The following is a 25275-nucleotide window of genomic DNA, read 5'->3' as shown; positions in this document are numbered from 1 at the left end:
TCTTCCAGTGAGAGGCAAAGCTGACTTGATTGGCAGGCGGGAACACTGTAGCTGTTGGCTAGGAGGCTCAAAGCCCGCCTCTTTACGTCACAATCGCTCCATAGCAGCAATATAGCTGCCACCGCCAATTGGCCTCAAAACAGCGCTTCAAAAAAAAGATGCTTGACATCACGGATACTAAGTCAATATTTTATACAGTCTATGGTAATGAGTCATATCTGTTTGTTTGTAACTAACACAGTAACATAACCTGTTAGTATTTAACAGTAATATTCTTGTGTCTTAATAAGTTACCTTTGTGTGTAATGTTACCCAACATAGCCTGTAACATTACTAGAGTAGATGGGACAACCTTCTCCTTTTATTCCTCATAAATTTGACTGAATCAGGATCTTTCAAGGTTAATTTTCAGACCATGATATAAAGTGTATCAAGCAAAATGCCTGTTCATTATCAGCATATTGTTAAAAACATTGTATTTACTTTAGCTGGATAGCTACTGATAATTTAGAGTAGTATTGCCACTAAGAAATGAAACCATCACACTTTTGCGAGATTCATAGTGGCCGTTATAAAACAGGAATCAACGCTGAGTACACTCTTTGTGTCAACAATAGCTGCTACTCTCCCAGGACTGTGCTTTCCACAAGATTAGTGTCCATTCAGCCAAAAGTGTAAGGTCAGCCACTGATGTTAGAGGGCCTGGCACACGTTCAGAGGTTCTAAGTTCTCCTGAAGGCGTTTAGTGCTGGGCTTAGGGATCTTTGTAGGTCAATGAAGTTCCTCCACATCAAACATTGTCCTTATAGACCTTGCCATTTGCACAGGAGCACAGTCGAATTCAATGATTAGATTGTTGTTGAATGATCTTTGGACAAAGTTTTCTTTACTGCATCAGCAGCATTTTTATATATTTTTCTCTCCAATGATATACAGTTGGTTTTGTCTGCAATTGTTAATGTAATGAGAGATTTATCAAACTTCATCCAAAGACATCCATTATTGCTCCCATCCTGGTATAAAACCTGCAACACCACTATTTCTCCACAGATGCCACATGGAAAATGTGATTAGCGCACTCACAACAAGCTCTTTCCTGAGACCTCATAGTTATTTTCAAGAAGAATGTCATATAAATAAGGCAAACAAAATGCCCCATCACTGCCATTTAGAAAAATCAAATTGGCCACTGCACTATTCTAAGTTTTACATGTTTTATCTCACAAAGGTTTTCATGAAAACTGCTAACCATTAATGGTTTGATACTGCAGGGCTCTGGATGAATAATGCAGGTCTCCTTAGTATGGGAGTCAAGGGTCTCCCATAGTGCCTTCATGACAGCAGGCCTTCATCTGCTGAAATCTGGTTAATCACCATGACCTTGTCCACTTGCTCTTTCCCTGATTATCCCTCACTCTTTCTGTGCATCATGAGGGAATATGATCTAAGACACAGAGAGAGAGTGCTTTAAGGAGAGAGTGGGAGTGGGTTGTCATTGCAGAGACAGAGGTGTGTGGGTAGCTTGTTAAGGTCTTGTTAGTGGGCACTGTGTATGACACATTTCTGGTAGGCTGTACAACTGTGATGCGGCCAGGCTGACGGAAACATGGATGGGAAGAAGTGCTTTTTAGCACACTGTCTTTTTTGTGATATAATTATCTGTCTGGCTTTTACTTTACATAGATAAAGGGTATGATAATGGAGAAATGAGTAAGGGTTATTATGCGACAACTATTAATAATGGTTCATTCTGAATGGATCTCTATAAACACATGCTACATATTAATGTAGGTTGTGTGAGAAATGTTCTGGTCTATGCTTTTGGTCTGAGTATTGTCCACTAGTGTTCTGTGAGATATGACAGTATGCAGGTGTGGAGTCAGAAAAAAATCTGACTCAATGCAATCTCTGCTGCCATCAATGGTCATCTAACTATGATTGAACTATTTCTGTACCAGCAGGCAGGTGTATCTGAAAATTAAATCCATCGTCTCACACACAGAATTAGAAACGCTTGTTCATGAGTTTATTTCCTCATGGCTTGACTACTGCAATTATCTCTTCACCAGCCTCAATAAATCCTCTCTTCACCAACTACAATTAATTAAAAATGCTGCCGCAAGACTGTTAACCAGGTCTGGTAAAGTATCCCACATTACTCACATCCTATTCTCCTTACACTGGCTACCAATCAAATACAGAATACGGTTTAAGATCCTCATATTAACATACAAAGCAATCGATCATCAAGCACCCTCTTATATATCCGACCTGCTCCACCCTTACATCCCCAGTAGACCCCTCAGATCCTCAGACCAGGGTCTGCTTTCTGTGCCTCGTGTCAGGCTTAAAACTAAGGGTGACTATGCCTTTGAGCATGTGGCTCCATCTCTCTGGAAAAATCTTCCGCCCCAAGGTCCTGATCTACTAAGATCCCAAATAACGAGCGCTAATTTGCGTCTGCAAATAATAATTTTGCACGTGCTATTTCTGGGCGTGTTGCGGGTGATCTACTATGACTGCGTGCGCAAATGATAACAAGTGCAAAAGTGATGCGGACCGCCCTTTACTGAGCATTTTGCGTGTGCTATCGGCTGTCACCATGGAGAGTTTGAGAGAGCAGAGTGGTCTTAAGCGGTAAAAGAAGTTTGAAGTTATGGAGTTGGAGGTCTTTGTGGAGGAGGGAAATAAACACATCGGTGAACTCCAGCAGAGACATCTCAGCGTTAGAAACGCGATTTGGGAGGCCATCTGTGAAAAGGTCAATGAAGTGAGAAAAAACAGAAGATCTGCAAATGAAATAAACGCATCTACTCTACCCCAAAACGCAATCAGTGTTTTGATGGAGTTTAGAGAGCGATTTGATGAGACTTAGTCTGCCACTCTTGCTCTAGAAAAGTTAGGCGTCACTCGGATGAAGACCGTCGCCTCACTGTCCCAGGGAGCAACTTTCGGGTGAACGTTTTTAATGCCTGATATCATCATCCAGCAACTGTCCCAAAGATTCACCAGCTTAAATGGAACTGTGAACATGTTTGAGGTAATTCACCCCAACACACTGCTGCAAGCACGAGTTGAGGAGTTATGCAGAGCTGCCTGGCGCAGCTCAGTGAGCGCTCATTATCCAAGTTAAAACTAACTAAAAACAACTTGATGAGCACGATGGGACAGAATAGACTGAGTAGACATGTCATGTTATCTATAGAGAGTGACAGATCAAAGAAAATGGACATACAGTGCATCTTGGACAAGTCTGTGGAGCTTAAGGCTCGTCCAGACAGTGGTGAATAGGCCGAGTACTTCATATAGATTTTTTTTGTTTGTATGTGAACATGTGAGCCGCTGTGCCAATTATACTAAACTGTATATCTATTGATACAGTGGACTACTGTGCTCTCATTATATGAAAAAGTTAAAGTGGGTGTCAGAATGATGCGGTCGCTATCCGTGGTGCTGAACTGCTTTGAATTTGTGTTGTTTTATTATTATTATTTTGTTCTCTTGGTTTGATTGACTAAAACATTAGTAATGTTTGTAAGCCCAGCTTTTGCGGGCATGTTGTAAAGTTATGATGAGCTTTACGGTGCCAGCAGCCATGTGTGCGTAACTCTGTGCCAGTTTGCACCTGCCTTTCAAACGTGCTAAATATAGACGCAAATACAGCGTGCGCTATCTGTTTCAGGTTTGATAAATCACATTGCGTGTGCTAAATGATTACATTTGCATCTTCTCCTTCCAGTATTTTGCGCGTCCTGATGATCTACATGTGTTCTGCATATTCATGAAGGCAAACACGCTAAATGATTTGCGAGTGCTATTTTGCTCATTTGAAAGACGCAATCCTCTGTGCTCCCGGTTAGTACGTCAGCTTTGCGCGCGCTATCAAGTTAGCACTTGTTTTTATACACGCAAACCTTTAGTAGATCGGGCCCTAAGTGACTATGTCTGTGAAAGGTGCTATGCTAAATAAAGTTTACTTACTTACTTACACTTACTCTCACTTCTCAAGAAGCTAGCTGGACTGCAAAGAATGGCAACACATGGCAAAGTGGGGTTGGATGGTCTCCATTGGCTTGCTACATTGGAAGCCTTGAAATTGTATTACCCTGTTTATATTGCCAGATCAAGATACAATATCTACACTGTAACATCTTGTCTTCTCAATACAAGTCAGGGGGATGCAATTGTGGGATCAAGTTGTTCCCCACTGTGCCAGCATCTGAGGTACTAACAGACATGTTTCAGGTACATGATGGGATCATTGGGACCCAGCGGAGCAGTGTGGGCAGATCAGTGGTCAGTTGTTATTCATAACTGTTTGGGCCTAAGGCAAAAATGTGCATGGGGCCCCTCGCAGTACAAGCTCAACCCGGACACACTATGCGCTGATAGCTATGATAACTAAACACGTCAAAAACAAATGCCATTATGTAATGCAAACAAAAAGTTATTTCAGTGCCCCTTATTTTAGACTAGCAAGATTAAGTAATTTAGTCTTATATTTAATCATTGTTACCTGCTCCACTCTTTGTGTCTTCTTTAGTCTTTCTGTTCTCACCCCCTGAGTAATAATTCTTCATTTTCATTGAGTGATATTCATTAGGAAACTTTTGCACTGGATAGATATGCATTCAACACATAGCCGCAGAACAAGAGTGAGATGGGATCCAAAGTGAGGTTTCCTACAGTCATTGCAAACTGCCATAGCATAAAGTTTGTTGGGGGCTCTCTACTGGCCTGGGGCTCCAAGCTGTTGCCTGCCTTAACTGTTGACAAGCATATGTGTATGCATGTCTGAATGTGTGTATCTAAAGCTTTAGCTGTGTTTACATGTCGTGCCTCCTGTGCTTCTGCAAGGCAGTGTGAAATCACACTCTGGGACTCTGATCAATATAAAAGTACAAAGGCGTGATGACGGCTGAGTTTGTTACAGTGCTGTTGCAGTCTGGCAATATAAAAAGGACTGACTATGTTGTAGAAAGACATGGACATGAGGTTACAAGATTGATTCTGAACTATACTTGGTTGCTGTTTCTTCCACTCTGCTTCTCTTTTAGTAAGACCCTGAGTAGCCTGTATTGTGACATTACTCTTTTTGACCTCTAGCTCTATAAAGCTGTCAAAGAGGTTCAACTGTCAAACAACTGGAACTCTTCATGTTTGTGCACCAAATAACAACCAGCATATTAGAAAAAAAACAAAGTCACCCACTGAAAAAGCCACTCATCCACTAAATCTAACTCTAATGAACTGGAAGAGTAACTTGTTTTCAAATAGATGTTTTCTATATAGCTTTTCAATACAGCCTCAATGAACTATATTCTTAAGGTTGGAAGAGCAAAGCAAAATGACCAGTAGCATTTTAAGATAAGATAAGATATTATTTCATTGATCCCCAGGGGTAAATTCTATTATTGTAGCAACCCAGACATAAGTACAATCGAGAATATGTTTCAATAAGTAAAATATAATAAGTAAAAATGAAAATAGATAAACAAAGATATAGAAATTAAGATATATACAAATGTTACAAATGGTTTAAGTAGTGGTAATTACAGGCAGTACTAAAAATGTTTAAGTAGTAACTGGTTGACATGGTGTGATTATGGTTTGGTTATGACAGATTAAGCAATATAATAAATAAATATGGGTACATAATATGACTGTATGAAGATAAAGAGAAAAGTTTTTTAAAAAAGTACTATATAACTGTACCATGATTATCTGTAGTAAACAATAATAATTGTAATATAAAAATAATACTTATATAATATAATGTAATATGCATTATAATATCATCACTTCCATTTTAACTTTTTATATCTGATTTATTCTTTAAAGTTTAAAGGTGTCATTAAGTGCTATAATTTTTCATTTCTGACTATAGGTGATATGAGCATTTTTGCTTTTCTCAACAGACATTACCTTTTTGAGATTTGACCACCATATAAAAGGTCTGACCAAACAGATCATTTGAACTCATCATGAACATAATCAATCTCTTGAGAACCATTTTTCCCAAAAATGTTTTGAGCTCTTAATTGTTTCAATGAAACCAATTAATACAATGGTTTATAACCACACACAATGGTCCCTTTTAACATTAATTTCATTTTGTGAATAAAACAGATTATGAACTATCTACTTTGGCATCCTTGCTCACCCACCTCTGGAACCATACAAGTTATACTATAGCTCAATGCTGACAGAGGAAAAGACCCAAATGTAAATGATTACAGCAGAAAAATTCAACAGAGTGATTTACTTTCCAATTGAAAACCTACAGATGGGTTTTGCACGTAATTTGGCAGAAAGTCAGGTCCAGAACAAATGAACTCCAGATGGATGAACGCAAACTAACCGTGAATAAAACTGACTAAACAACAAAGTTGATGAGGTATACATAAATTGAGGCTAATGAATGAAGTGGAGACAGATGAGCAGACGGGTCTTATGTCAGATGTTTGTGTAGAAAAAAGGAGGAGATAGTTTAGATGATTAGGGTTGACCATGAAGTGTGTTCAGAGTGTAAACTGGGTCTGTTAAACTTAGAATCACGAAGATGGCCCTTTTTTAATCTGACGGGTGCACCATAACATATATGTGTAGTATTGTTTTGAAACCTTAAAGTCTGATTTTTAAAAACATAGAATGAAGACATGCAGCTATAATAGCACATTCATGGCATCACAGGAACCTATATGCATTTCGTCCGGTTTGATTTAATTCTGTTAATGTGTATCATTGTAAGAGTTTAAAAGTTGTACTGTGCAGAGTTGTCACATAAAAACCAACGGGGGCACTACACATATGGACTTGTACATATACATGTAGTAAAATCAATTTGCAGTATTGTTTTCGAAATACAATCACTTCTGTTTATTTATTATCTATTCTCAAGCAGACAGCTAAATATCCCTTTTATGTGAGAGTGTTCAGAGCCTGAAGCAGTTAGACTGATTTGACAAAGTTCATCAGCAGCTTTGTGGTACCCATCCTCCCAAACTGGAGCTTCTGGCTTGGTCAAGCCAGCTTACTTAAAGAAAGTCTGGGTGTGTTGATTTCCATGTACAGTATATCGGCTTGTTGGAAAGGTCAAGAATGGCCCAAGGACTCAGAACGAAAGTACCTGGGAGAAGTGATTAGGAGCTGTGGACATGATGGGAATGTGAACTGAAAAACAGGCAATCATCATTTCTGGAGCAAAATAAAGAATTTGCAGTATAAAGGTTTCAACTGTTCACATCTACTTTAGCACTAGCATTGAGGTATCACACAAATATTGTTCACCTATGTGTTTCCTCCCCCCCAGAAATGCCCCTGCATGTAATTATATGCACCTTAACCAGACAGAGAATATTTTATAGTTGTTCAGTGTAAATGCATGCAACCCCTAACTGCATTGAACAACTGCACTGTATTAACAGATTAGACCTCCACTGTTGTACCTGTAGCTACCTCTGTCAAATATCTGTGTTGTACACTGGAACAATAGGGGTGCGACATGAATAAAACAGATTATTATAACAGAAGCAAAGTTGCTGCAGAATTTAATTGCCTTCCTGATTAAATTCTGCAGAACATCAAAGGAAAGCAAACGCTCAACTATCAGCCCTTTTGAAATAACTGAAACAGATAAGAGGTTTTGCACATACACATGGAACCCAATTAAGCTTGGAGAACAAAAGTTTAAGGTCACCCCTTTTAATTATGTGATTATCTGTTAACTGCAAAAAGATCTGTAAAAGGGGTAATGTTGTTGGAAGTTATTTAGACTGCATGCTTTTGTGGCCTCTTCTGATCAACCTCTTACATTCTGATGAGGTCTTATTATCCATATTTAAAGCTTTTAGCACTTCAGCGCTGTGATGAGATATCCTGGTTTAATTACCTGGTTTCTAATTACTTGGTGAATTGGACACTGATTACTGGCTGATTTGCCATTCATCAGACGTACAGTAGCAATTCTGTAATCCATATTTCATTTCACATATTCTTTCTTTATGCAGCTCACTAGAGTCTACACAATGGTCCAAAAGACCATTATCCAGAATGGGAAAACAAACGCAGAAATAAACAGTTTTTGGGTGTAATTTTGCAGAAGGGGGAGGCTCTAGTGTATGACCCATTGGCGACATACTCTTGTGTTTATGCAAATACAATGAACCTAGAAAGTAACACATGAGAGGATTCTTAGATTGTTTTGCCTCACTTTAAACATATGCAAGTGCCATTTCATTGCAGCCTTAAGAAAACAACATGTGCCTATATTTGGCATTTAGGACTGTACGTGTCAGGTTTGCTTTCCCTCTAAACATGTGGTCTCCAGGGCCATCTGTGGTTTCCTGTTTACATATAGAAATAGGCTTCCATTTCCTCTAGTCAAATCTCACATCCTCATTTTTATACTGGCTATAACTCAATCAAGACACCCTTGATTTTAAAAAAAGGTTTTCAAGCTACATGTACAGTAGTCACTAAAGTGGATTGATAATGCTGGTTCCTACTTGATGCATGGATTGAGATTGAATGGTTTCACATCAGCCACTTCAATGGACCTTAGTAAGTCATCCAATTCACTGACATCCACCGGCCATTTGTTGTAAGTGTATCATACATTTCTCAATATCAAGATGCTGGACGTTGGCTGATGGAGGTCAGATATCCATGCAGCTCGGCAGAATATTGCAACTCTTTCTAGTGTGAATTTTGTGTAGGGACCTTGCAGGTTCCAAAACTCTTGCAACTTCAAATAACAACTTAGGAACAATACAATTTTTTGAATGAACAACAATTGATTTAGGGTTTGGAGAAAAGTATGGTACCAAGTATCAAGTAAGTATGGTACCAAGTATCAAGTAAGTACTTGATCAGGAGTGGTCTCAATTTTCAGTCTTGTGACTTATGTGATTAAACTTTAATCCTGGCTTCCTTATTAGTCACCCAGCTGATTGGTTAAAACTGCATGGTAATGGTTATTAATTATGAATAGCAAGAGGGATGTCAGAGACAACCAGATTACTCACATCAAATCAAATCAATCAGCAGAAAGGAGCCTGGCACATTTTTGCAGTTTATTATTTCACTTCTTCCTGTTGACAATGTGGCAAAACTGTTAGATTGGGACAGCATCAGGGGACGATTTAGAGGAAAAATGAATTAATACTCTTAATGTATGTAGAGAGAACAAAATTCAAGATTAATGGATAAAAGCTGACCTGTGACCAGCAAAAGAAAAGAAGGAGAGAAGAGAATGGATAATATGTATTAACAAGTGAGGGATGTTAAACCATACAAGGAGCAATAAGACATACAAAAACATGAATACAAAAATATTGCTGTATTGTTTCATAACTCATGAATTCAAGGGTTTAAAAGATATACAGTAGAGAGGTACAATGTAAGGGACTAGAAATATCACACATTTTATTATAAAGTGGACTGAATCCTTCATTAAAAATCCATCACTTTTCTGTATTCAGGTCAAAAGCAAAGCCTCATTTCTGTCAGAGAGTCTGTCCCTTATCATAGTGCTTGATCACTGCACTGCTGCTCAGTAATTAAATTAAAGGAACAAGAAGAAGAAAGACATTAACATAAGAAAGATAGAAGAGGGAGACTGGGAGGACTGAGAAAATAGTTTGGATCCCAACTTTAGGAAGAACTGTCTCACCAATTTGTGTCATCTCACAGTGATGTTGGTGTTGTGTGATTGTTATGGATATAAACATCGAACTGGTGTAACCTCTCATTTCCCCCTCACCCTGGGTTCCAAATTGCTGCCATCAGCAAGGACAGGATTGGCTTACTGCAATCTCTACACTGACCATGGCTTGGTAGCTCATCTTCAGCACGATCGATTCTCCACTCTGCTGAGACTACATTAGCCTGACCACACTGGTGAGGCCGAGGTCGGTGTCTCCCAGTGGGCGAGAGTCAAGTCAACAGCACATAGTAACCATGCATGACAGCAAGAATGCTGTAATATACTGTTGTTACACCTAGTGTAGGGGCCGTAATGTTGATTTTCTTGTCTTGTTTGTTTATCATGATTATTTCCTTTTATTGTTGACTTAATTTGCAGTTTGGGGTTCTTGGGTGTGGTTTACCTTTTATCTACCTGTTCAGTTGTGTGGCGGGAGGCATTCAAAGAGGGTGATTGAGTTTGAATATTATCATCGTATATTTAGTTCTTTTTTGGTATTGAACTATTTTGAGTCTTTTGTTAATAAAAAAGAAAAACCTTTCATGGACTTTGATTTTGATTTTTGTCAAGGCGCGTCACAAACAATACCCCACTTTATCTAAGCTGCAATTTTCAATCTTAGCTGCTTCACCTAGCATGTAACAGTTTTAAATATGAGAGCTCATGTGGTCCTGCAAATTCACACCACTTATTTAAAACACAGCTTCTTGTGTCACAACGGTTAAAACTGTTAAATACTTAGACGTACCCACAGAGCTTTAAAATCACACTGTCTGAGAACTGGTTCAAACATTCAAAACTCTACCCACAGTGTTCTGGTTTCCAAACAGCAGAATAAACACACCAGATCGCAAGAACCACATCGCCTCTCACAGTATCTCTCTCTCTGGCCTTCACTGGCAGACGTTTGTTTTTGCTTTTTTGGCAGGACATAAATACACCTGACTTGCGGAAATACATAGAAGAGCTGACACATTTAAGGAAAGAAAAGAAAGTTTTACCAACAATAAACATGCAACTTTAGAAAATTGACTATTGACCCTGGAAATTCTTAGTTTGAATTATGAATCTATCTCATGCTCACACTGTAGCCTCAGCAAAAGTTTTACAACTGATGTCTGAAGGCTTTAGTGTAACTGAAGGGCAACTTTCAATACACTGAAGCTGCCCTGTTTCTGTAGTTGTGACTCTTTCCACTGAATTAAGTCCACATCCCCTTGAAATCAGAAGCCCAGTGTCGTGGAATTTTCATAGTCTTATATATGTGTATGTAAGAATGTTTAACTATTGTATTCTTTCAGTCTAAATGTCATGTTTAGAGTAACTTGTTTCCTATGTCATCTGTGACGGGCGAGATAGTGTCAGGGTAGTAGTCAAGGTCTCTCCCCCTGCTCCCGTCTTTATCTATGTGTTATGGCCGACTTACTGTCTCCAGAACTAGAGCACAGGTCTTCTTCCCACTTGTTGTGTTCCTATTGTCCAAACTTGGTTATCTAACTTTAGTGTCGTCTTCAGAGGGATTAAATACCATGCCAAGGGTTTTGTCTGGCAGAACTGACTTGGCATTGCACTGCACTCTCCTGCCTGTGTACTGTTACGTTATTTCTCCTCGATCGAGTTCTACATAAACTATTTCAACGTAAGCCGTCCGAGTCTCCTGAGTCTTCTGTGTCCAGTGTCCAGTTTGTTGCTGAATTCCATCCCACCCAGGAGGCAGAAGAAAACAAGTTGAATGAGAGTTTATTTAAACGTATATGACATCAATAGGTGATTATTTTACAAGGTTACACCCCAGCCTGGTCCATTAACAACTTGATGTTCTATTCTTATGTGTGAAACATGCTGTTACACATCACTCCATATTCCTGCCATATATTACAAACATATACCTATAATTTTACACCAGCAGTGTAATAACAAAATAAACATATCACTAAATGTAACAACTGATAATACAAAATAATGTTTGATGGTTGTTATATCTTTGAAATTTGGTGAAAATCACAAGACATATCATCAGCAAAAAAAAAAGAGTAAAGTTTCTTGAAATGAGAGAAATGTCCTAATTCAAGAAACATAATGGGTATATTTTTCCTATTCCACTTGCAGATGTTTTTTTCTCATTACAGGCAACACAGACCTTATTTCTGCCTTGTAATATATTTAAATAAGATGTTTATTATGGACTTGAACAGGTCAGTGAGGCTTATATTAAGTTTAATAAGACATGTTTTACTGGAAATAAGACAAAAACACTTGCTTAATTTTAGAGTTTTTGCAGCATCAGAAGAATTGGTTTTCTATTACCACGAAAAAACCTTCTAATTATCTTTTGTACCTTCATCTATCCTTGAATCTCTTACTGCAACAATGTTTGGACTACCACCTGGAGAAGTAATAAACATGTTGTGGTTTTTCCCTGCAGAAACATTTTATTAAAATGTTCACATTCTGCAACAGGATGAGTTGTGCTACTTTCTTATTCCAGTCAGTACAAATCATCCCCATTTACAAGCTATTCTTTTCTCGTCTTTAAGTATATTCATAACTAACTCCCAGTATGTTTCCAAAATATATTTCAGAGTAATTCCCAAATCCATCTACACCAAACAAGGTCAGGCAACAAACTTCATCCAGCTGTTCTCAGTTTCCCATCACATTCAGACGACCTCACTTCTGGAAGAGTTGAAAAAGTCAAATTAGAAACTGCATTAGCTTCAACTTATTCAAGAAACAAACCGTACAGTTTCTGCTCAGTCAATAGAGCAATGCAGCATTGTATTCGTTCTAATCCTGACTGTAATCCACGTTATCACGAAAGCAGTTATATTATCATCGTAATCCTCATGTTTTCATCCCACTTTCTTTGTTTGTTTTCCTTCCTATTGTTTTACCATTTTGATACTAATATCTTTACACCCTCATGTTTTTTCTTAAGCTTTATTTTACTCGTCAGTCATACGTTAACACTTGGTCATGTGGACTGTTTCTCAGTAGGATCGCTACTCAACAAGCCCTCAGGGTAATTTTTTTTTCTCTTAGTATTTGCTCCTCTTTCACATTTCATGTCAAAAAGTTAGTAGTTAGTCACCTTGAATTTACCTCTCTAGTCTGATAAATCCTGGCTCTCGTTATTGAGCAATTTTTTTATTTTGTCTTGTGCATTAAAATAAACAGAAAAATACAGATATACTGTTTAGAATATGAGATGAAAACATACAATTTAACAAATACACATATGTGCTGTAGTTGAGCTGACAAATGCAGAAAGATGGACATAAAAAAAAAAATATTGACTGCTTTGTCTCTTATTGTCTTTTATTGTGGCAGGATTGGATTTGCTTCAAAGCTGTCCAGGAGATGGTTTTATCATTCGAAAGCAAACAAAGCTTTTCATTACTCGGCAAGGTCATGATGCTTTTTTAAAGAAGATTTATTTTGAAGTCTTTGTATTCAGAACAGGTTCAGGAGCAATATCTGTCTCATCAAGCCCAAAGCTGTGTACAAAGATGGTTCCTGGTGTGTATTATTTTAAATAGTTTGAGTTATTCTGTTCTGTCTTTTTCTCTCTGTCTCAGGTCTCTCCCGTGGATTTGGAGGTATTGCATTCGACCAGGAGATTTAACAGGCTTTTTTTAAAACTTTAAAATCATGAGGCAAGACTCTGACCTCCTCACATCCAGCCTTTGTATGTGCTCTGGAATTTCAAAGTAAAACCAGTCTGGATAATAGCAAAGCAACAAATAAGTGCTCTGTACAGATTGGTATACTCTGTGTGGAGATGAACATGCAGAATATTACATGTCTATAAAAAACCTTCATGAAAAAAAAAACCTTCAGTATACTTTTCATAGCAGGCAGATATTCTATATCACGAAGAAGAAGATAATGAACGGCACTGGCTTTTTTGCATTTTTTCCTCATTAGCAATGTGTACCCTAATAGAAGCAACAGATATGAACCCACCTGCATTCAGACTCATTCTGGAAACTTACTGCATATTTATCAAGTCATGTTTCCATATGAATTAACTCTTACTCATTTCAGCAGCACAGTTACATTTTTATGACAGAACTGAGCACTCTGAATGAAAGCTGGTTAGGTTTTTTGACCAGTGATGCACCCTGTTGGTCCCACTGTGTATGACATGGCACAGTTTATTGTCTGGAGCAATGTGTAAAAGGTTAATCTTAGTGGCAGCTATGCAGCTACCCTCCAAAAGAAAATGAATGAGTAAATGCTAGGAGTTAAGTGGCCTCTTCATAATTTCAGACAAATATGAGGAAGTAGGTTGATGAGGAAAGTTTTGATGTTCTTTTGAAGTCTTGACTTCAGATGAGAAGTTATCCATGGGTCTAAGCAGATACCTCAAAGTATTGCAAACTTTGAGCTAATATATGCTTAAGGGTTGCTGATACACTACAAACACTCAAAACTAAGCCAGTGTTTTTTTTGTATTTCTAGCAAAACGTGTCTTAATAGACTTAATATAAACCACATTCACCTGACAAGTGGAGATAAGCCTCTTATTTTGAGACATTACAAGCCAATAATAAGACCTGAATTGCTTGTAATGAGTAAAAAAATTCTACCAGTGTTGAAGAAAAATGTACTTGTCAAGTTTCTGAATTTTTTTATGTCTTTATCTTCTTCCCCATGGGTTATTATGCTTTTTATATTGTGATTGTTTTATTATACTTTTGATTTCCTTTCCTTCCCTTTTTATTGCGTTTTCAGGAAACTGCGAGATCCTGCTCAGTATCTTACCATACTGTTTTCTTTAAAACAAACATCCTTACAGCGTCCGGACGGACGTTACAATATTGCCCCCCTAACGACATTCAATAAAGAATATCCGCCCCTTCTCTGCAGTCCGAGGTCTTTTAAGTGTGATTTCCAATTGATATGTGTATTTCAATGATACATGGAGAGCATTTCAAGAATCACACTATATGTATGTCCCAATACTTCCCTTGAAATATTGGGCTATCAACTCAAGCTCCTATTCCATCATGGTAAACACTTGAAATTTCGTGCTGGCTCTGCTGTGTATCCACTGTAAACAGGAAATGATAAATGACTGATGCCGGACAGACTTGGGTTTAGCCAATCACAAACAAGTACCATGGTCCTACCCTTTCCAGTTTCTTGAAATGTATTTTGTGATCTCTGAAATTTATTTTTGTTCTGTGAAATGTATTTTGTTAAGTAAAATGTATTTTGTTAAGTGAAATTTATTTTGTTAAGTGAAATTTATTTTGTTAAGTGAAATGTATTTTGCGCTTTTGAAATATTTATCACCATTGGCCATCAGGGCCACTGTAGTTATCTCATACCTCTGTACAGGTTTGTTATCTAAATATTTCTTTACAAAGAACACCTAAACATGTCAATGAGGAACTGTAGATAATGCAAACCAAAAATGTATTTTCAAATGACCCATATTTACTTTACAAGTATAACTGAAAAAAATGTGATGGTGGTTAATCAAATGATAAGAGAAGCTGAAGTTTTGGTGCACAAAATCCTTATGGCTCCCACGGCCCAGCAGTGACAGCTGTCAGCAGCTTAGCAGGAGAGAGGCTCCTGTTGCATCACTTAGAAATGAATCGTGAACTGTGGACAGGACGCACACTTTTACTTCCTCTGACTGTATGGATGTGTTATTTCTTAATATCTCTGATGACAATGCAAGGCATTTAAACGTGAGTCTGTGACTTTAGGTAAAACTCACTTCTGTAGGCTCATGCAGGACTCCAGTGTGGCACTAAAACTGATGTGAGGAATAGAGTCCCAATCAGACTATGGACAAAATCCAGATTCGAGTACGGCCCTGTTACATCTTCATGACAAACTTATCTTCTTATTCATTACAGAATTTGACAGTAAAACGACGTACGTACGTGTGTGTGTGTGTGTGTGTGTGTGTGTGTGTGTGTGTGTGTGTGTGTATGTTTGTGTGTGTGTTTCTTTTACTGTACTTTGCTTTTATCAAATGTTACTGATCAGTTGTGCAAAACTTGTCTCTACTTTGTTTTGTTGATAGCTTTTAGAATTTGAACTGGTGTCTACTGTTTTTACTTAAACTCGATAATCCTAACATATGTCTACAAATGCTTGGTGACTAATGCCTACTAATAATCTACGGATAGTTTATAGAGTTTGTTCTATTCTCAACTATTTTCACTTTAACTGAATAGTTCTAACACATGTCCACAAATATTTATACTGATAGTCTGTTGATAGCCATCTATAGATATGTTGTCAGTCAATAGATCTTCAACTACACATAAGTTGCTTGTCTGTTGATTGTCAATGACTATTTGACAATCAACAGATTTTCGACAGAGTAGACGGCCATTCATTTGATGAATTTGAGATATATGAGGAGGTAAAACTATCTTGCCCTTGATCATATGTTTATATCACACTTTCTATTGACAGATTGATTTTTATTAGTTCAACTTGGAAGGGGTTGACAGTCTACAGACAGTTAGTTGAATATTGGTTAATAACCTGTCGCAAAAAAAACGTAATGAGTCAGCAGACACTTTTTGTAAAATATTGTAAAAACTTAAAATGCACTGGCAGTTAGTTGAATGCATGTTGCATGTCAGTTGAAAGAGTCTTGTTAAATATCAAATGACACTCTGTCGACATGCAACTACATATCTACTGATAATTCAACTTATAGTTTACAGGCTGTTAGTTGAATGCATGTTACTTGTCTGTTGATAAATTTAATTGAATGTCAACTGACACTCGGTTGACATTAAACTGAATATCTAATATCTACTGATAGCTTATAGAGTGTCAACAGACCGACTATCCAATTAAAGTGTTACTCATTCTAAATTTCTATTGTTTTTGGGAAGTCATCTCTCTACCTCCCCATCAACAACATCTCGCGAACCCCCAGTGGGTCCCAACCCCCACTGTGGGAACCACGGTTCTAAGTGACCCCTATGTATCGGAGTTTATCATCTAAGTCCCAACACTTACTCTGATTTGAACTCAGAGGATGAATTATTACCAAAGCCCACACTACTATGGGTGCGACTTCTGCTTTTTCCAGCCTCATATTGCATTGCTTACCATAACAAAGTGTGTCCTTTGTCATCATCATCAATCAAAATCTAGCTACCATGGTCCAGTGTACTGAAATGACCCCTGTGCTTCTGTCACAACGTTTGGTGTTGAGCTTTAAAAAGACTTCTCACTTCTTCCACTCAAATTAATTAAAACTGTTTTGTAAGTGGAGTGAAAGTATGGACAAACAAACAACGCAAACTTACAGACGCAAACTATTTTAAGTATGAGCTCTGACCTCTTATGGATAGCAGCACTGACAATGGGTAAGTCCCAGACCACAAAATGAGAGGAGAGTTTAAAGCCCAAAGCCACATTGAGGAGGTTTGTGACTTGCTTCAGATGTCAGGACAGCTGCTGTAACTGCTGTGAAAGGATCTGAGAGTGACACAGGAGGGGAGTAGTCTGTGAAGATTTCTTTCTCACTCTCTTTCTCTCATGCCACCAGCTAACACTTTTTTCCACTTGTGACCGGTGAACGAGGAGCTACTATAGCACTGCTCTGTAAGTCAGTGTGTTGCCATGGCGTCAAATGCCAGCCACATGTTGGAGGCTGCCTTGGAGCAAATGGACGACATTATAGCTGGTAAGACTTTCTGTTCCATTATCAATAGGTTAGCCAGCATGTAATTAAAGGCCTCCTTTAACCAACGCTAACCACATAATTTTCATATACATTTATAGTATGTGGAGAAAAAAAACATGGATGTTTTTAAGCTGTGTTGGCTGTGCACGGTTAAAATCGAGAAAAGAGGGCAACTTGCAAACTTTCTTTGAGGATGATGAACCACTTTGTTTCGTTTTGCGAGCATTAAATGGACCCATATTGAGAAAGTCTTTACTCGGATCAGAAGAATCAGGGTTTATTTCCCAGATTAACTTATACTAGGACATTTTCTTGGTGCAAAGATGCATTAAAGTTCACACAGGAATATAACAAACAGCTGTTAAGAAAAATGTAATTGAATAGACTGAACATTTAAAAAACATTGCAAGCAATATATGTATTTTACATATGGAAGAGGTGTATCCTTTGTACAGGAATGTGCATTTAGGTTCCCACAAGATGCACATGTTGGACTTTTTATCTCACCACTCATTCAGAACATTACATTATTAAAGGCTTCGCACTTTTTTTTCTTTGCCTTCAGGTTACATCTCTTCAAGCACACTTATTATGAAAACTCAGAGTAACTTTTCAATGTCTTGTTGTATTTTCTAGCGGAGGTGATACATTTTAGTCATTACTATATGTCCTAACCTCTACAATCCGATCGTGTTTTTGCACAGGGTCAGAAGACAAAGTTCTATGAATAGACAACAGGGACAGCCAAACCATTAGCACACTGTCATGACAAATAACAACACAGGAAAAAAAACAAAAAACATTCACCCACTGTCATTTCAAATTTATCTACATGTATGTTTATCCAGAAACCTGTGGCTGCTTCATACTGTGCCATTGATTCAACTTCACACAGCTTATATAAAACACAGCCCTCCACTACTTTCTGTAGCTCAGACATGATGATTACAGAAACCAATGAAGCTGAACCTCTAATCTGTGGATTTCAGGACCCACAGTGTACACAGTATCTTGCCATTTGATGCTATTTACAGCAGTGCCATCAAGAGGCTGTGCAGGGAATAACTCTGATGTACTGCAGGCAGCAAGTGACCTCTTAGTAGGTTTAAACTCATTACAGGGGCCCAATGAATAAGAATGCTGAAGTAATAACATTTCTCAATAACTTCACTGTTGACTTACCTCTTGATTTCCTGTTGTTCTGAATTCCCTAAGGCAAAATGGGTGAAGGGTTGTTCAGCGCTCTCATGCGACTAGAAGGCCAGGATTACCAATCATCAGAGTGTACATCTCAGCTGACCCTCTACCCTCCTGTTAACCCTGCCCTGAAAGCTCTTCAGCTGACCGAGGCCCTCAGAAAAGTGCTGGAGGATCAGAAGAGTGAAGAAGAACAGAACTCTCTTAGGAGACAAGTCTCCACTGATACAGCACATGTCATACTGAAATGGCTGGACAAAAAAGAGGTGAGTGCTGTGTCACTCACACCTAAGGATCGTCAATCCTAGCCAAGTGATGGATAATGGATCATAAAAGCATTGTGTAACACAAAAATGCAAGTTAAAAAAATAAGTATCCAAAATCCAATGCATGAGAATATGTTCTATTCAGTTTTTCAAATAGTGTTTACAATATGACTGTTCTCTGAGTCACCCACTGGTTTCTGGAGAAGCTTGATGAAGCCCAATGATTGTGGTCACCATATTGGTAATGTTGTAATCAACTACCTTGTTACTACTCTAAAAACAGCAAAGAGGTGGAGTTTAGGCAGGCCCTCAGCTTCCTAGCAAACAGCTACTACACCTCCACCAGTCAGTCAAAAGAGCCAAGCCCCTTACTATGCCTAATCATGCATAGTCCTTAGCCAATAGTCTAAATATATAGTTATTCTTAAAAAATCCCCTCCCTCCTCAGCCCATGCAAATAAGTAATTATGCTTTTAAGACCAAAACCCTTTAGTTAGTTTAAAAATTTTTCATTTCAGCAGTAAAACAAATAACAATTTAACATAAGCTTTATTATGGCTTTTTGGGCTTTGGGGCCTGATATAGCCCTAAGAGGACACTCAAGGACCTGCTGTGTTTTGCACTTCCACATTAATTTCACTTTTCAACAACAGAGGTTGCTGCATACTGGTTTTAAAAGTGAAGCCAGTGCCTAAATGATTTAAACTTGGATTGTTTTTCCCATCTGTACAAAAACAGATGGGAAAATGGACCTACTTCTCAGAAAATATTCCCTAACAAGTTTGTAGTCAGAGTGTCTGATTTCAGGTCTTATAAATACATTCATTTTCTAAGTTATTGCAATTTTTTGGGTAAAATAGATGATAATCAGAGTATTCTTTGGGACATACCTACCTTAGCTTACTACTGATCGCTACTGCACTGACTTATCAAGCACAACCTATCCACAATGTTGGCTCAATCCCATTCTTCACACCAAACCACTGTAAGGCTCAGTCCCAGCAACTGTCTGTGTACTCAGTGCTGTCCCATGGTAAAATCAACAAGTGTGCCAAGGTTTAAATGTGTACTTTACAACACCAAATTATGTACTTTCTGTAGTCCGCATATCTGCAGACTTTCCCATGGGACTTACCCAGAGTTAATTGCAAACTGAGTCTTGCAGGGCTTGATTATCCAGCCCCCAACTAAATTAAAACAAGTATCTATATATTACAATAGTGTTGAATACAGTTTGCAAATAAATATAGATATAATTGGAACAAAACAAGCATGGGCAATGAAGGGGAAATATGCAAATAAGCTTATTTGTGAGTGACAGTTTAAATTGTTTAATTACTTAACTACAGTACTCCCCTTCTTTACTTGTTTGTGTGATCATGTACATAATAAGTATTACTTTCTACATTTCTTAAGTTTATAAAAATACCAGAAGACAATGCTGATTCTCATAACATACATTTATTGAAAAAACTACTTCAGCGTGTCACACAGACAAACAGCCTCTGCAGCACCATGCTCCCTTCCAATTTCCCATTGTAGCTTTGGTTACTTTTGGTCACGCTTAAAACAAACAAGAAACAATCAAACATAAAACAGACAAGCGAGTATAAGGCCTGTGAAGGGACACTTGCCTCAAATAGTGCACCATGGGTAATGTAATGTTGGTGCTATCATGAATCATCAAGAGAAACTGTAACATGGATACGACAGGAAAGGGGAGAGCTGTTAGGAAGTTCTGGTAGACTGTAAAAGTCCTGAAACGCCAAGGGGTTAAATTTGGTGGTGGCAGTACTGTGTACTGGAGCATACTGGCCCATGTAAAGCCCCAGTGCAGCGGTTATATAATCCAGGTTTGAAGTGTTGTTTTGGCTTTGGGTTAAATATTTGAAAAGTATTAAGAGTGATAGATTTTCTGACCTTTAATGGTTTCCTTGAACATATAAACACTGATATGTCAGACTCACAGTTTTCTTATTATTCAGTGGTGCATCTTTTTTCCAGGCATCCTGTGATGACATTATAAACAGTGTGTTGTGCTCCTCGTTGTTATATAATCTCAAGAGTTTACAGATTTGTGGGCTCATGCACTACATGCCTGATTCCATTGAAGTCCATGAGTGCTCAGGTTTTTGGAGGAGATTGGCATCATGGTCTCATTGCAGTCTCTTCTGGTTCCATATACAAGATGGCAATAGCCAGAATGGAAAACTTTAGGCTTTAAAAACTGCATTTACAAACAAATGGTGAATGGATGACGTTAAAATGACTAGCTCCTCTGCTTTATCCAGTATATGGTTGGGATACAGAACCCTGCCAGGGCATAAACTACCACATTCTACTGCATTCTACCACCACAGATCCTATGGGTTTTATTAGATACGTGATATAGCAGTCTTTGATCCAGGTCATCAACATCTGGAGGGCTATTTCCTGTCTGCAAAGAAGTAGTGAGCTGGAAGCTGGATACATTGCAATCTGCACTGGTAATGAGATCCAGAGCTCCTGTTCAAAGTGAAAACAGTTGCAGCCCCTTTGCACTGTTCAACTCCCCTTTGTTTCCTTTTTCGTTTACCCCCTGAATACCTCTGTCCTTCCTATTCTGCTACAAATATTTGTTAGTCTGTTCTAGGTAATCCACCTAACCTCTTCTTCTCTACTCTAATTTCATATTGTCACTTTTGCACCCTTGTTCCTTTCAGTCTCCCCCACTGCCTCCTCCTCCTCCTCCCCTTCTGCATCCTTTTTACTGACATTTTGCGCTGCACCACATCTGACAAGCATGTGCTGCAGAAAGTTTCCTCTCCCCTGTGCCCCTTTAGGAAGCCCCGCAAAATTAGCTCGACCGACTCCAGAGGAACTTCAGACAGCGAGAGAACGGGCTGCAGAGAGAGGTACAGGAGAAAGAAAGGGAGGACAGAAAAAGGATGAGAGATCAGGAGGTGCTGCATAAATGTAAGAGACACTGAAGCAATGTAAGTGTTTTAGATACAGAGCAGGAGAAAGAAAAAGGGGGAGTTAGAGAGAGGTGGAAAAAAAGTGAAGAGAAGAAAGAAAGGGAGTACAGCCAGCTGGCATAGTTTGAGTTATTCGGTTGAGCTCTGAAAGTTTCAGGCTGCCCAGACTCCAAACCACACGGACCAAAGTCCTCTCTCCAACTGCACTATGGAGAGTCAGTAAAAGGAGGAGAGTTTGATTCAGGGAGATCCAGAGTGCAGCACAGTTAAGAGCTTTGAGCAAGAGTTTAGTTTTTTGCTGTGGATTTGGTATTTTCTCATCCCCCTTGATGCTTCTTAGCACTAGCTAAATTCTGTTGGTTACAATAAGAACCAGACATACAGTACAATGGGCCTGCACAATGGAGTATGATATTGATTTCTACAAACATTTTGCCTGGCTTAAAAAGGTAAGACTTTTTCAACTGCATGCTCCCTCTTTATACTTCTCTACTGCTGCAAGGACCTTGGTTGTTTGTCTTGCTCCTGCAGTGTTGTTGCTTTTCCAACATAATTATGGTTGCCATGGTAGATAATTTGGGAGGAAGAAGTGTTTTGCTTTTGAGTTGAAGAGTTGCACTGCAGAATGTGCAACATGTGCACCCTGATATGCAAGCTATGGACCCAAAAAGTAAAGAGAAAGATAAAAAAAAAAGCTGCTAGCGTTCAAGCATAACCAAAACCAGCTGTTATTTCATCGCAGAAGTGCTTGTTTCGGAGCACTGCAGGGATTTTACTGAACTCTGGAAACTTAAGTTTGTTACTTTAATAAGGCTGAAATGCCATAGTTTGACGTGCACTTGTAGCAAAAAATGTATCTACAGTAAACAGTTCAACATTTTTGGTACACATGGGGAGTAATTGAAAGCATGAGAAATTCCTCAAACCGGTCTTAAAGAGATTAAAGAGTAGGATAAATACATGTGCATGTCAGCTGAGATCATTTCCTCCACTTCAACCTGCAAGGAGTCTTAGGACACCATGTAGCATCTTGCTACCATTAAGAAGTCATTAGTCCTCACTACCTCTGTTAGGATGGAGTTCTTCCTGAAGGTCATTGAGGAACCCTTTTTTTGTACATAAATGTCAATCATTAAAATATACAGTTTCAAGCTGAAGTTTCATACTGTATGGTGGACTTTGTGGCTATTATGTGATAATAGAATATATACATATATAGATGTTTCATTAAATATTTTTAATCAACTAGTAATTGTCCCTCATAAGTTGTGAAGTATCTATTAAATAATCTTGAATTATATGCGATACTGGAAGAAAAATATCTAGATCGAAAAATACTTTAAAAATCGAATTCCTAGTTCAAGCAATGCAGGTATGATAATCAATACAACAGCTTTGAAGAATATCCTTATTCCCTTCAGTTCAATACTAATACCCACAGCCTCACAAAAGTTGTTCACACAGTTCAACAAGTTTCTGATAGTGCAAACAACAAACACAACCACAGAGTTTAAAGCAGCAGGTCATGACGTGTTTCATTAAATTACAAACTGCATAGGCTTTTAGGAAACGATTAATAGAATAACTTTAATATTGTTGGTCAGTGTAACTTACCAAGATTCTTCTCAGTGCTGCCTTTAAGGTATTTATCTCACAAGAAAATACTCTAGTAATTTATGTCTAATTTGTGAAGCATGTGTGCAAACTAGTGGAGGAGTGGAACACACTGTTCTTGTTGGTTTATTTGTTTATTTGTATTTTTTATTAAGATCTTATTGATGCAAGAACTGATCCAACATTTTGACACAAGCTATCAAAAGCTAGGTTAAAAACAAGACTTGGAAACACTTAATAACATTTCAAGTATGGATACTGTAAATTTATATGTATAAAAACTAAATACACGTGCTGTTTGAGTGTGTTAAAGGCTTATGGGTGTTTTAAAATCATTGTAAACCATTTGAGCGGGCTGGCTCAGGGTGATTGACATGCTGAGCTGCATAATGTTTCACATGATGTGGTTGACAGCCAGAACTGCTAAGAATCTGAGCCAGTTTGGTTACACTTGAGTCCCATTGCCGATGAATGTTCTGCTTGCTTATTACACTGTCAACCCTGAGCTCTGCCAACCTTTTTTTCCTCTAATCAGCCTGTGTTAAGTACAAAACTTTTAAAGTTGGATTAGGATTTGTAAACTACTCACATATTTCCACACAGGAACATCTGACACAATGTGTGTGTTTGTGTGTGTGTGTGTGTGTGTGTGTGTGTGTGTGTGTGTGTGTGTGTGTGTGTGTGTGTGTGTGTGTGTGTGTGTGTTTGGGAGCCTGCAAACTCAATGACGAAAACCAAAATTGACTCACTGGGCAAATGTTCTGCTTTTACTGAACTTAATAGCTGACCTTTATTCTGAAGGTAAACCACCAGTCACCTGGCAGTAGAGAGTCCTACCAGGAGCGGTTATTACGTCTGGAGGGAGACAAAGAGTCTCTAATTCTGCAGGTGAGATTAGTCGCTCCCTTGCATTAAAAACAACAGTAATGTCTTGTTACTTTTTTTTCTGTTTTTTTGTAAGAGTACAACATTTTATATGGTTGGTGCAGTGGCAGCATATTCAACCCAGAGCATGCCTGGACATCCATTCATAAAGGTTGATATTGGATATGAGCCTGCTCAAATAAAAGAGGACATATGACACCACACTGTTAGTGGGAACTAGCTCTTAACAGTGCCCATATCACATGACAGTGTTAAAGAAGAGAGGTGAGAAAGGGCAAAGGTAGAGCAGAGTTCTGTGTAGTAAATGTTGCGTAAAGAGTGAAGCAACAATGACAAAGCTGGGTGAGGCGCTGTTACAACACTAGAATGTCTGGTTGTGTGTGATTTGTCTGCACAGTGCATATAAGTGTGTAGGTGTGCCTTTTATCAGCCCTTCTGAATAAGTGCTTATCTCAGGCACGTTGAGGCTAGCACCGCCCTGCTGTACTGCAGAGTGTGTATGTGTGTAAGAGCAGGTGCCCTGTTTGTTTCAGGCCTCACATAAAACATTCCTTGGGAAAATCTTCTCCAGTTGGCTGCTTGGAGCTGCCTCTTAGCATGTGATTAGTTATTATGTGGGCTTAATAGTTTCTCTGCAGAATTACATTTAACCTGAGTTCTTCTGACCTTGCTGGAGCCACTGGAGCATTGCAAGCTGGAAAGGTATAAAGGATCGTTCATTTCTCCTGAACAGAAATGTTTGAACTGGCACTTACGAGAAAATTCCGACAAAATTCAGCAGAGCAATTATATGGAAATAGCTGGTTAATTTAAAAGAAACTTGGTACTAAATCTGAGAAATAAATGAGGCCTAAAGACTGTTAGCCGATGTGATAAAACGTTACTCTGGATGATGGCAAACTGTTTCATGATGAAGTTTTAGTTTAGTAAAATGGGTCCTCAAATAAACTTTCTTTCCACCCACAAAAATGCACA

The 25275-nt window shown here is 38.4% G+C and overlaps 1 protein-coding gene across 1 annotated transcript in view; it reads left to right on the top strand.

Moving 5' to 3' along the window:
- The first annotated feature begins 2998 nt into the window (after positions 1–2998).
- Positions 2999–25275, top strand: part of ppfibp2a (PPFIA binding protein 2a) — a 37315-nt gene continuing 15038 nt past the window's right edge. The window contains 4 exon segments of the mRNA XM_034678763.1: positions 2999–3040; positions 17244–17381; positions 18597–18844; positions 24217–24303. Coding sequence (XP_034534654.1) covers positions 17318–17381; positions 18597–18844; positions 24217–24303 — 399 coding nt within the window. The 5' untranslated portion in view covers positions 2999–3040; positions 17244–17317.

Source organism: Notolabrus celidotus, chromosome 3 (genome assembly GCF_009762535.1).
Source record: "Notolabrus celidotus isolate fNotCel1 chromosome 3, fNotCel1.pri, whole genome shotgun sequence".
NCBI lineage: Eukaryota > Metazoa > Chordata > Actinopteri > Labriformes > Labridae > Notolabrus > Notolabrus celidotus.
The sequence above is the reverse complement of the archived record's forward strand: the minus strand, read 5'-3'. Positions and strand labels throughout refer to the sequence as shown.